The sequence below is a fragment of the Chenopodium quinoa genome, unplaced genomic scaffold, assembly GCF_001683475.1.
Source record: "Chenopodium quinoa cultivar QQ74 unplaced genomic scaffold, ASM168347v1, whole genome shotgun sequence".
In the NCBI taxonomy this organism is placed as follows: Eukaryota; Viridiplantae; Streptophyta; class Magnoliopsida; order Caryophyllales; family Amaranthaceae; genus Chenopodium; species Chenopodium quinoa.
In genome coordinates, this window is record NW_018742738.1 from 10,513,583 (window position 1) to 10,526,506 (window position 12,924).

The 12,924-nt window shown below is 44.0% G+C and overlaps 1 protein-coding gene across 1 annotated transcript; it reads right to left on the bottom strand.

Moving 5' to 3' along the window:
- Positions 1–8,901: 8,901 nt before the first annotated feature.
- Positions 8,902–12,367, bottom strand: LOC110724234 (malate synthase, glyoxysomal-like). Its single transcript, XM_021903643.1, has 4 exons — positions 11,825–12,367; positions 10,760–11,085; positions 10,100–10,430; positions 8,902–9,793 (listed from the first exon to the last, which is right to left on the bottom strand). The coding sequence occupies exons 1-4, from the start codon at positions 12,212–12,214 to the stop codon at positions 9,134–9,136; spliced, it is 1,707 nt and encodes a 568-aa protein (XP_021759335.1). The 5' UTR covers positions 12,215–12,367; the 3' UTR covers positions 8,902–9,133.
- Positions 12,368–12,924: the final 557 nt, after the last annotated feature.

The following is a 12,924-nucleotide window of genomic DNA, read 5'->3' on the forward strand; positions in this document are numbered from 1 at the left end:
GGAACAATTCAGCAGGGCGAGAATGAGGGGCTTCGTTCTTACATCAGGCGGTTTAACCTGATGAGAATACAGATTCAAGGGTTACCGGATGAACTAGCCTATACTGACTTTTTCAGAGGTCTCAAGGACGGGTCGACCTTCAAATTTGATTTGGTCCGAAAGAGGGTGTCGACTCTTCAAGAGGCCTTGATTGAAGCGGAAGCCTATATACAGGCGACAGATCTTTGTACGGTAAAACAGTCGGGCGGGAAAAGGTCCGACAAAAGAGAAGGACGACAGAAACAGTCGTCAAACAAAGATGAGAAGAGAAAAGAGGTCTGGGCGGCTGATTCCTCTAAACAGCCGGCCCAGAAAAAGAAAAAAGAATTCAAACCATACTCCCCAAAGTATGCGTTTAACAAGGATAACCAGTTTATCCTATAAGAAATCAAGGGACGGATCTCAATTGAGAAGCCGGTCCCCATGAAGGGTTCTGCAAACAACCGGAACCAAGATAAATTCTGTGCTTATCATGAAGATGTTGGTCATCACACCAACGACTGCATCAGTCTCATGCGGTATCTGGACCGACTGGCTGAGCAAGGTGATCTTGACACTTATGTCAAGAAATCTACGGGGAACACTTCCTCAAAAAAGCAGTCGGCCAAAAAGAATCAACAGGCCGATAGCTCTGATACAGATGATGCAGTCGTCTACACCATTGCAGGCGGCTTCTCAGGAGGCGGCCCCACTATTAGGGGCAACAAAGACAATGTCAGGCGGTTAGATGTAAATTCCGTTCACCAAAAACGGCCCTCCAAATATTCATTTCCTGAGATTGTCATCACTGAAGAAGATCTAGGAGGGGTAAGAGGGCCGCATGACGACCCTATCGTTATTGAATGTAAAGTGGCCAACCAGAGAGTTGGCCGAATCCTCATAGATACCGGAAGCTCCTCAGATCTCATCAGTAGCAAATGTCTGTTGAAACTAAAATATCAGACTGATTGCATGCATCCGGCATCCCACCCTTTAGTAGGGTTTGGAGGAGGAGTCGTCCACCCACTGGGACGAGTGGATTTACCCATCCGCCTGGGCGAAAAAGGGGAAGGACGACACATGGTAGTCCGGTTCCTGGTAGTAAAAGAACTCTCGGCCTACAACATGATTCTGGGACGACCAACCCTGAATAATTCCAAGGCTGTTATAATCCCATCTCTTATGTTGCTCAAGTTTGAGAGGGATAATGGAACAGTCGGGTCCCTATGGGGAGATCAGAGGATGGCTCGAGAGTGCTATCTCTCGGATGTCAAGCTCACTGTTATGGCCACTGGGTCAAGTGGTGGAAAAACAAACCTTGACAATGTCAAGGAGAGTGCGCCTGTTCAAGAAGCAGGCGGCAAGAAGAGAAAGGCATCCTAGACAGAAGCTCAACTTGGATGGATCCAATCAGGGCATATCTGACAAACGGTACCCTGCCGGATGATCATATTTCTTTTGAATGATGTAAATAGTCAAGGGCTACTTAATAAAAGTTTGCATACTTAATATTCAATTTTGTACTAAGAGGGGCACGCCTACTAACAAACAGTCAGCTACTCTCCATAGTTTTTATTCTTACTTAAGAGGGGCATGCCGTCTGTACCTTTACAGTCGGCTACTCTCCATTGAGTATTTCACTCTATCTTCAGTGGGGCATGCCGTCTGTACCTTTACAGTCGGCTACTCTCCATTGAGTATTTCACTCTATCTTCAGAGGGGCATGCCGTCTGTACCTTTACAGTCGGCTACTCTCCATTGAGTATTTTACTCTCTTCAGAGGGGCATGCCGTCTGTACCTTTACAGTCGGCTACTCTCCATTGAGTATTTTACTCTATCTTCAGAGGGGCATGCCGTCTGTACCTTTACAGTCGGCTACTCTCCATTGAGTATTTCACTCTATCTTCAGAGGGGCATGCCGCCTGTACCTTTACAATCGGCTACTCTACATTGAATATTTTACTCTATCACCATAGGGGCATGCCGTCTGGACATATAGTTGGATACTCTCCATAGAAGAGGGCCGACTGGTTCCAAACACACAGCCACCCCCCTTATACTTAGCTAAAAAAGATTAGGGCCTGGCCGACCCTGTGCCTAACAGGCGGCTACCCTCCTTTTACTTAGCACCTACGTTCACCAAGAACTAACCAAGGCCACAGGCCGAATGATCAGACCAGGCGCCAAGCCAACTGATCCAATCTTCAAAACTAATACGACCTGTCCCAACATCATAGCAGGCGTCCGGCGGCATCCCTCCGGATGAAATTCGTCGCAGAGAGCAGCTCCCTTTTGGGTGGAACATTGCTCTATAAACTAATTATACGGCACCTATACGACTGTCCCCAAGGGCAACCACATAGCCGTTTTTGAGACAAGGATAACTGTATCACTAACCAAACCAGTGGTAGCAGTTGACATCTGAGTCAGATGACCGCCTGTATTACTTGGGATAAATGCAGGGGGTACCCCTTGAGTTAATAGCCAACAAACATTGGCGAATCAAGGGGTCTAGCCGGCCTCCGCCGCCTGGTACCTCTACTTCTCAAGCAAGAGTGACGGCGACTGAGTAACACCAACGTTAACTCATAGTCACTCCCTCAAACTTGGTATGGAACCTAAAAGGTTTGAGTAGACCGCCTGTTTTTTGGCAAACAGGGGCCCTCAAACCGCTATTCCTACTAGGTAACCTCTTGAGTTAATAGCCAACAAACATTGGCGAATCAAAAGGATCAACCGGCCTCCGCCGCCTGGTACCTTTACTACTCAAGCAGAAGTGACGGCGACTGAGTAACTCCAAAGTTAACTCATAGTCACTCTCTCAAACTTAGTATGGAGCCTAAAAGGTATGAGTCGTCCGCCTGTTTTTAGCAAACAGGGGCTCTCAACCACTACTCCTGCTAGGTTAACTACCTCTTGAGTTAATAGCCAACAAACATTGGCGAATCAAAAGGTTCAGTCGGCCTACGCCGCCTGGTATTTTTACTACTCAAGCAGGAGTGACGGCGACTGAGTAACTCCAAAGTTAACTCATAGTCACTCTCTCAAACTTAGTATGGAGCCTAAAAGGTATGAGTCGTCCGCCTGTTTTTAGCAAACAGGGGCTCTCAACCACTACTCCTGCTAGGTTAACAAATGAGTTAAAAGCCAACAAACATTGGCGAATAAAGGGGAAAAACCGGTACCCACCGCTTGATACCTCTACTACTCAGTTACTTGGCGACTAGGTAACAATCATGTTTACTTGGTCAAACCACTTTCCTACTGGGTTAATTTTACAAATGACAGGACCGCCTGCCTAAAGGGGATCCAGTCTTTAAAATGGTTCGAATACCGATTGGATAAATGGCCGACTGATCGTCTAGCCTGGAAACAGACAACCAGTCGTCCAGGGGCATAGGCGGCGTGACTAACTATCCGTACCTGTCTGCAACTATCGGCCATGTAAAATAGTCGGTATAGTGTACAATTGGATATCAGAATATTCAATACTTGAAAAAATTTGAAGCAAAACAAAAAATTCATTAAAAAGAAGCCGGTCATCAAAGACCGGCAAAATATTCAGAGCCCCGGTCAGCAGGCCGTGGAAAGAAGACATAAAGCTTAAGAAGGGGGCAGATCTTCAACATTAGCAGCTGCCGCCTGGTCAGCACTCTTCTTGCTGGACTCGGCTTCAGCTGCATCCTTTTTTGATGCATTACCCCCAAGCGGCACAAGCGCCACTACCGGCTCCTCCTCCTCCTCCAACGCCTCTTCCTCATCAGCCGCCATGATCTCTTGATTATATATATCAGAACACTGGCGGTACGTTTTTTCCCATGAGGCAAAGTCGGCATTGGGGAAGAGGCGGCCCCAAGTCATGCGCTGGATTTGATCAGAGTCTTCCATCATCTCCCGGACCAGCTCTTTCTTCTCTTGCTCGGCCTTTTCCGAGAGCTCCTGAGTAAGACTCTTCTCCTGGGTCACCAGGCGTTCCTTTACGTTGGCCAAGGATTTCTCCAAGGCTTCGTATGAGGACATCTTGTGGAGAAGAGGTCTCAGCTCGGCCTTGAGGTTGTTGATGGTCGCCTCCAGCTCGCCATTCCTCTTCTGGGCCGCCTCTAACTGAGCTCGGATAGCGGCGGTAGCCTGCGCCTGATAATAAAGAATATCAATGGTCAAAACTTCATTTTGGGCAATTTGAAACATTGCCTTATCACAGTTAGAGGCGGCCATAGCTTTTGCAGCCTTTACCTCTTTGTTCTTCCGGTCAAGCGGCTTGCGAAGGCCGTTCACTCGGAGCAGGGCCTAAGTAAAAAGGGGAACAGGCGTCAGTTTCCAAACAAAAGGCGTCCTGGAATTCAAATACTCAAAAATATGCTAAGTATACCTCAGCAAGGACCCCTGCAATCCCGTCTAGGTCAAGGGTGCCGACACCCCTGACCGCCTCCCTTTCAGCTGGAGGAACGGCCTTGATCATAGACTTGGCCACCTCGACCAAGTCAGGCTCCTGAGGGCCGGCTGCATCAAGCATAAACAAACGGATTAGACCTAGTAAAAAAGGGAGCAAGTCTAAAATTTACAAGGACAACTTCATACTTCTAGGCGGCCCAGATGGAGTTTTAGAAGAAGTGGCCGGCTGTTTCTCAGCCGCCACATGTTTCCTGGCAGAACCAGGAGAGCTCGCAACAGTCGTCCTCCGGGCCTTGGGGTCCGGCTGTTGGGAAGAAGAAGCTCTTGGAGCACCCGTCTAAAAAAGAAGAAAAAAGTCAGTATATGCATAAACACAACTCCAAAAAGAGGGTGAAAGGTTCGAAGCCCACCAAGGGTGCCCCCTTGTTGGGGGAGTCGGTTGAAGCTTGTTGCATGATGGAGGCCCGCAACATGGCAGCCGCAGTCTTGGAGGCGGTAATTTTGCTCATAGCGTCCGCTGCAAAAACAAACAGCAAAGTTAATAAAAGTTATAACAAAATGCACGGAACAGCAGAGTATTCGACAGGCCGACTACCTCTTGAGCACCGACTGCTGAGGCCACAGGCGGCCAAAAAGTACACGTCGTAGAGCCATTTGAAGCTCGGGACGCAGTGCAGGGGTACTTGCTCTCGTACCCCTGAAGTAGAGTTCACCTTCGACTCTACTTTAAAGAGTCCTTTATCTAGGATCTCTTTCTTAGCCTTGGGGGGAACAGGCGGCATGCTACGGCCGCCTGCAAGAAGGGGCGGATTCCTGTTCCACCTGTTGAAGCGCTTGTTCAGCTCTGTGTCTGAACTCTCAATGATGAAGAAGGTGCACCGCCAGTCCTTCCATTTGTTTGCTTTACCTCTCGTCATGAGGTAGCCCCTGTGGCTCGTCAATTGATACCAGCCGGTACCGCCTGCCTTAGGGGTCCGGCTGAGGTAGTTCATGTGGGCGAAAGCCTCGAAGCTCGGCTCCACCCCGTGCAGTTCGCACCCGGCCACATAGCCGAGTACGTTGACCCAGGAGTTCGGGGCTAACTGCCATAACCCCAACTCATACCCATCCAAGATCCGCTGAACAACCGGATGTAATGGGAAGCGCAGCCCAGCCTTGATGGCCGCCTCGTAGCAGCCAAAGCAGGCGCTATCATAACTGGTACCAGCCGGCCAGACGACTGTGTCTTCTGGATCCGACACAAACACTAAAAAGCCGGGGCCCATTGTGTGGTTTGCGATAAAGCTCTCCACTTTCTCTTGCATGGCCGTGATCCGGCCCCGAGGTACCGTGCAGTAGTAGGGGGTATTTTGCTCTCGGTAAGAGGCGGATGGCTCCGCCCAATTGTCCCCCTTCTCAACTGCGTGAGAAAGCCTCGCCTCTTGCAGGCGACTGTTTTTCACTTCTGTGTCCAGAGAAGCATGGCCAGAAGAGCTAGACTCGAAATCGTCCACTGACGAGTCCGAAGAGGACGACTCCTCCCCTCTCCCGGAGGGGCCCGCCTCCTCTCCTTTAAAAGGAGCAGGAGAGAATGAAGAATTGTCAACTGTGAAATGGGAAGGGGTCACTTTGATTCCTCCCTCAGAACAGCCGGCTTTCAAGCCGCTTTGTTTCACTTCCACATCTGGCGCCTGGTCAGATGTTTCACTAATCGGCACCTTGTGGGAGGAGCCGTCTGAATTTGAGATCCTAGCAGTCTTTTTTGTTCTGGCCATCATGCTCTGCATAGACACAGATACAGTCGGACTTTGTATAAAGGGCAAAGATGGGTCCGGAAAAGGGCAGGCGACACTCCTAGTCCTAGATTCAGCCGTCCCCGGTGACCGGCTGATCACTAACCTAGGTCGTGTCGTGTGCTTCCGTGGTGCCATTTCAAAAAAGAATAAAAAGAAAATTAAGAGTAAGAGAACCGACAGTTACCTGAACGAGTGACGATTGATGAAGTGCTGAAAATCCTGTGCAGTCGGCTTGTCAGAACAGGCGGTAGGCAGAAAGGGTCCAAAATGTCAGAGCAAGTTCAGGGTTCCGAATGTTCTCTCACAAAGTTCTCAAGTGTGAAAATGACTGAAGTCAACACTCCTTTATATAGGCGAAGTGAGAAGGCGAAGGGTCACTTCCAGAATTCAAAATTTGGGCGGGAGAATCTCTCGGCCTTTCGCCGAGTGACACCTGTAGCAGGCCGTCGCCTGTTACAGTGCGGCACCTGTCACAGGTAACACGTGACCAGTCACGTGCCACCTGTGAGGGGCAAATGATTAGGGGATTTTGCTCCCACCAATCGGAATGCGCCACGTGGGCCAATCAGGTCCTGCCAAGTGTCCCCCAGTTGGAACTGTCAGGGCTTGCCACGTGGCACACGCTTATTCGTCCACCTTGGACCTATTATGTCATGACACGTGGCATACTCCATGCCTAATGGAGAAACCGGCCACCCAGGCCCAACTTCCGAGGGAAGCCCAATCAGCCCTGGGTTAACCTAAACCTAGGATTGGCACGTTTCCCAAGGTTATAAATACCTCCCTTAATCCTCATTAAGGGGGGATTACGGAGATAACAGGCTGATCACGCTAACAAAACAGATTACCTACATTAAACACTCTCACCTAGAGAGACCCAATCACTTTAATTTCCGCATTAATTACTCCTTAATCAAGTACTAACTTGACCGTTGGAGGCGGAGCTCCCACCAGCAGGAGTCTCCGTTGTTTTGCAGGTACAGGCGTCCGGTTCCAGTCTCGGAATTGTAACTCTCCCGCAGGACATCTGAAAACCCCGAAACAGTTGTGATTGATGAGAAACGGGGAGATACGACCCCTATTTATAGAGAAATAGTCCGAAAACGATAGAAAAGAGTTCGAGTCCCATTCGGAATAAAAGACCTCCTGTCGCCAACGACAGGGGTTAGCGCCAAACGACAGGAGCAGCGCCAGGCGACAGTTGTTAGCGCCAAGCGACAGACCTGTCGTTTGGCGTTGGGACAGTTTTTTTTGCGGATTTTGTTTTTATCATATCTTTTGATCTAGAATTCCAAATAAGTCATATAGTGTGTCGTTGGAAATCTCTTGAAGTCTAATTTCTAATCCAATTAGAATCAGATTAAAATATTTTGTAGATAAAAAGTTATGGCCGAAATAGTGGAAGGGTGTCAGTTTTGGATAGAGTTTTGTATTCCTTTCATATCTTTTTCATTATAACTTGGAATTAATGACTGTCTTTGAACATCTTTAATTTCGAATAGAATTAGGACTTAAAAAAAAGGAAAGTTTTATTCAATTTCAAACTCTTATAAGCTTCTAATTAAATCCTAAATCGAATAGAATCAGGACTTTTAGAAGCTTCTAGTTAAATCCTAATTAGTTTAGGAATAGGATTAAACCTTTGGACCCTCCACATAATCATTGGGCCGTAGGTAAAATCCGGTTTGGGTCCAGTTTAGTATTTTGGCAATAACTTCCTCATTATTCATCGGAGTTGGGCTTATAATATATCGTTAGAAAGGTCTTTTTAAGCCCCATCCAATTACACCATTATTGGACCCTTATCATGGACCAAACTAAATTGGAATGACTATTTTTCATAAACAAGGTACGAAAAGGAATATTTTCAAAAACAGAAAGAGAGATATTTTTATTAAAAACAACTACATCACTAGACTTTTCACACTTTCGTTTCGTTCGATTATCAATGACATGAAAGGTATTCATCACTAGGTTTGGTTTTGGGAAGACACATTTGTGTGTCTACAAGTAGGTAACGAAGGGATATAGGTGAGTGGATGAAATAATGGATGAATGCGGATAAAGTTCCACTCGATCTGAATCTGCATCCGATAAATTGTTAACATTAATGTTCGAACCCATGACCTCATGCTCATTATAATTTAACTTTAATCAATACTTTAATAACGCATCTTATGTCTACAATGTTTTGTTAAAAAACTTAACCATCTTCATAAACTTGAAGATTTAATAACAAAAAGTAATCTAATTTCCTTTTTTTTTGCTCATACCTATTCATCTATAGCTAATTTTTATATATGTATTCCAAAATATGTATCGATGTTCAATGGTGATTGAAAAATATATTTTAAATAATAAGAATGCTACAATATATGTAACTAATTTCGTCTATATTTATATTTTATCTCACAATTTTTATTACTATGCATAAAAGCTCATTTTCAATATATTTTATACAATGACCCGGGCCCGGGCCAAAAACTAAGCTAGTTACGTTATATAACTTAATACTTATAAATTTCACATAATTCAATGTACTTGGCTATTCTTCCATCAGGTTAGGAGAAATTAAAAAAATTTCTTAATCGTTTATGAAAGCTATTAACTTTCTTCATGCGTTGTGAAGTGTAATCTTGTTTAAGAAATTTAGACCAAGAGCTAAGGAGTATCTACTTTGAAATCGTCAAGCTGTAACACACATATGGAGCTCTCTGCATAGATCAAGATCCTAACAGCATTATTATTCAGAGTAATGGCAAATTCTATGAAATCCAAAGATGGGAAAGAATTTATTCTTACAATACTAGCGTTTAAACATTATGCAGCCATATGCATTGGTTTTTATTTTTATGATGCAACATAGAGCTAGTGCAGAATCCCAAGTAAACATAGTAATAATAGACCCGGGCTAGTGCAATATATGCATTTTTGCTTCAAGTCTCCTTCAAAGCTTCGGCGACCCGGGCTTGGGGTGATGGATGACAATGTGGTTATAAGCATCAAGAGTCAGAAAATCATCCAGCTCTGTAGCAGTACACTGGTTGGTAAAAAGGGTGCAGGCTTCCTTGTAATTATCAGTCTGAAACTTCTCACTTCCAACCTCTTTCTGAATTCTCTCCATTTCTTCCTCAACAACGCGAGCAAAGAGTTCCGGAGTGACCTTAACTCCAAGCCCATCTCCGTCTAATTCAACCCTGTACTTGAGCCATTGCCAGTTCTGAGCCCTGCTGATCTCTGCAGTAGCAGCATCCTCCATCAAGTTGTACAGGGGGACTGCACCTGATCCTGAAAGCCAGGCTGCTAAGTACTGAATTCCAACTCTTGTGTTGAGTCGGAGCCCTTCCATGGTACGAACTCCTTCAGGTAGCTTCAACAGGTCCTCCTCTGATATGGCAGAAGCTTCTGGCCGGGGTGCAGACTGGATTTGGTTCGGAGCATTGCCCATGTTGGGGTTGAAGGCTTCTAAGATTGGTGGGATTAGGCCTGGATGTGCAGCCCAAGTACCATCATGTCCTGCTTTTACTTCTCTCAGTTTGTCTAACTTTACTAGCTCCATAGCCCTCTCGTTTGCCTGTGGATTGTCCCTTATAGGAATCTGGGCCGCCTGTTCATTAGAAATATGCATTTGTTATCAGATTGAATGTACAAGTTGTGAAGAGAATTGAACACTCATTGTGATCAGACAATGTTACAATAACTTACTGTTATTGTGTTATACCAAGGTGATCTTTTAATTTTAAGGGTAACTGTTGAGTCTCAAGTTATGTTAGTGTAAAACTGTTCAGCCCAAAAGTTATGTATTTCAAAACATAGTAAAACAGAAGTGCCAATGATAGAAGTATAGAGTAGTTATAACCGTTCCAGTAAATGTAGATTAGTCATATTTCAGACAGGTGAAAAGAGTACATACCATGCCACCCATAGCATGGACACCGCGCTTGTGGCAAGTGTAGATGAGAAGATCAGAATAACTTCTCATGAAGTGTTGGGACATCCCAACCTGAACACGGTCAGGGACAAGGCGGTCAGGGTGAGATTGGAAAGTCTTGATATAGCTGAAGATGTAATCCCACCTCCCACAGTTGAGCCCTACAGAGTGGTCTCTCAGCTCATACAGTATCTCATTCATTTGGAATACTGCAGGAAGCGTCTCTATGAGCACCGTCGCCCTAATACTTCCTTTCTCTATTCCTACTATCTTCTCTGCTTTCTCAAACACACTGTTCCAGATCTTTGCTTCCCTTTGTAATTGAACAAAGTAGTCAACAACCGAAAACATTGTAAAAGCATAGACTAGGGAAAATGTTGCCGGGAAATGTCTTATATTTGACTAACAATAGGAGTAAGACATCTAAAAAACATTACACTAGTATAGATCAACAGAATGTAGCAGCAAGTATGTTTTATAACCTAGCAAATCGAGCATGGCTCGGGCACTTTCTAGCATCTTAGCCTATCTAGTGAACTAATATTAGGAGAACCACATTAAAATAAATTGTACAAGCATTGCTGCAAAGACTAGCAAAGTATCAAAATGATTTGTCATATACTATTAAACATAATTATTTACCTGGAGTGTTCCATCTTTGGGAGATAGAAGAAGGGGCCAAAGCCATCACCCTGTACCTGGCGGAACTTAGCAAAGTTGTGGTAGAAGTAGAGGCCAAAGTCGACTAGACAGCCAGTAGCAGGCTCGCCGTCAATCAGAATATGAGCTTCAGGGAGGTGCCAACCGCGTGGGCGGACAAAGAGCTTAGCAATTTGGTCATTTAATTTATAGGTCTTATTCCTAGCTTTGTCATTGAAACTAATTGTCCCATTCACAGCATCTCTTAAGTTCACCTGTCCTTTCATCAAGTTCTCCCAGCTTGGTGATAATGCATCTTCAAAATCAGCCTGTATTTATTATAAAGTCAATAATTAACATCACCATATAATATAATTATCTTATTTATTCAGAGAATAATTAAAAGTGATACTGTTATCCAAAGACAAGCAAACTAGTTAAGGATGTAAATCATCTACAATAAATATTTACATATACTGTTATCTCAAAGTGGTTTTGCTGTTTGAAGGATTTAGAAATGAGACAGCAGAATGATACTGAATATTCTGTGTGCACCACAATTATAGACACAGAACTATAGTCTCAGACTATTGTAAATTAAATCGATCTGACTCATACCCAATTACCCAAATTAAAATAACTGCTCAAATTTATGACTAAAATCACAATAGGCCAACAAAATTATTGATGATTGATTTAGCCAAATCAATTGATTAACTACAGTAATCATCACTCTCATAAATCAATTTCATCTTAGTTAAGCTACAAGTAAATTACCTGTACTTTAACTTAAATTAACATTTCTTATTAAAAAATAGAGATTCGATCTTACATATGACACAACAGTCCAATAACAGGGGGTCCAAGTCGTGCAAATATGATTGTGTAGTCACTACGAAAATTAAAGTTGTTTAGTACGGAGTATAAGATACTGCAAATTGCAAAATCTTCCATAATTTTTCGAAATAAATGAGGAATGAAAGATAAGATTAAGACAATAACTATTGTATAAACATTGTAATACCATATAAATTATCAGTTAAAACAATGATCGGATAAAATGCATACCATAAAAACTTTAGCACCAGAATTAAGAGCATTAATGACCATCTTTCTCTCAGTCGGACCCGTAATCTCAACCCTCCGATCAGCAACCGCAGGAGGTGGTGCAGCACACACCCAATCACCTTCCCTGATCATCCTAGTCGTAGGATCGAACCCCGGTAACGCCCCGCTATTATACTTAGCCTTAGCCTCCTTCCTACACTCCATAGCATACTTAATATGGCTCCTAAACTCCCTTTGTAACACAGCAACAAATTGCAAGGCATCCTTAGACAGGATTTTCGCAAACTCGTTGTCGTACCTTCCTCTTACGTCTACCCCTTCAGGTACCTCGTACGCGTCAGCGTCCGATCGCCTGGTAGCCGGATAATGATGCGTTGTTCCCAAATCCATGCTTTTTTCTTGGTAAGTTTCTAACACCTTCAAAACTTTTTTTTTTTTTTTTTAAATGTATTATGGTAACGTTTCATTATTTATGGGAAGTGAGTTAGTGACAGTGGCATTTTGTGCGTAGGATAGGTTGGATGATTAGAATGTGACGCAAAATGGTGGATAGATTAAAAGATATGTGCAATATTGCCAATTTTGAATTTCGTGCTTTGTAGCAATTGCCTTGGTTAGAGCAATTTCTGTTACCAGCATGGAATTCCAAGGTATAAGTTTGTTTTGTATAAGTTTGTTTTGTAGTTTGGTTAGTGCTGTCAAATTTGAAACCGAAACCGTTTAACTGCCCGAAACCAACCGACCCAAATGAGAACCGAACTGATTAAAAACCGATTTTTTGAAACCGAAAACCGACCCGAACTGTATGTGAATGAACTCGAAACCGAACCGATCCGAATAACTTTACACCGTATAAGAACCGAACCCGTTAATGAACCGAACCAATTCTAAACCGAACTGAAATCAAACCGAACCGATAAAGAACCGAACTGTTTCTAACCTGAAACCGCTTTCAACCTGAAACCGTTTAAACCGGGATAAAAACTTTTTACACCGAACCTGTTTGCCAAATTATTATCAAAGTATAAAATATCTTCCTGCCACTAAAAATCCTCCTGCCATAAACTGAACCGAAAAAGAACCGAACCAGTTATAAACTG

Excerpts from the sequence above, each read along its gene's own strand:
- LOC110724234 (XM_021903643.1), bottom strand. The coding sequence starts at position 12,214 with ATGGATTTGGGAACAACGCATCATTATCCGGCTACCAGGCGATCGGAC. Across the intron at positions 10,431-10,759 it reads CCAAAGATGGAACACTCCAG|GGAAGCAAAGATCTGGAACA; the intron begins GTAAATAATTAT and ends TCAATTACAAAG. Across the intron at positions 9,794-10,099 it reads TCCATGCTATGGGTGGCATG|GCGGCCCAGATTCCTATAAG; the intron begins GTATGTACTCTT and ends TCTAATGAACAG.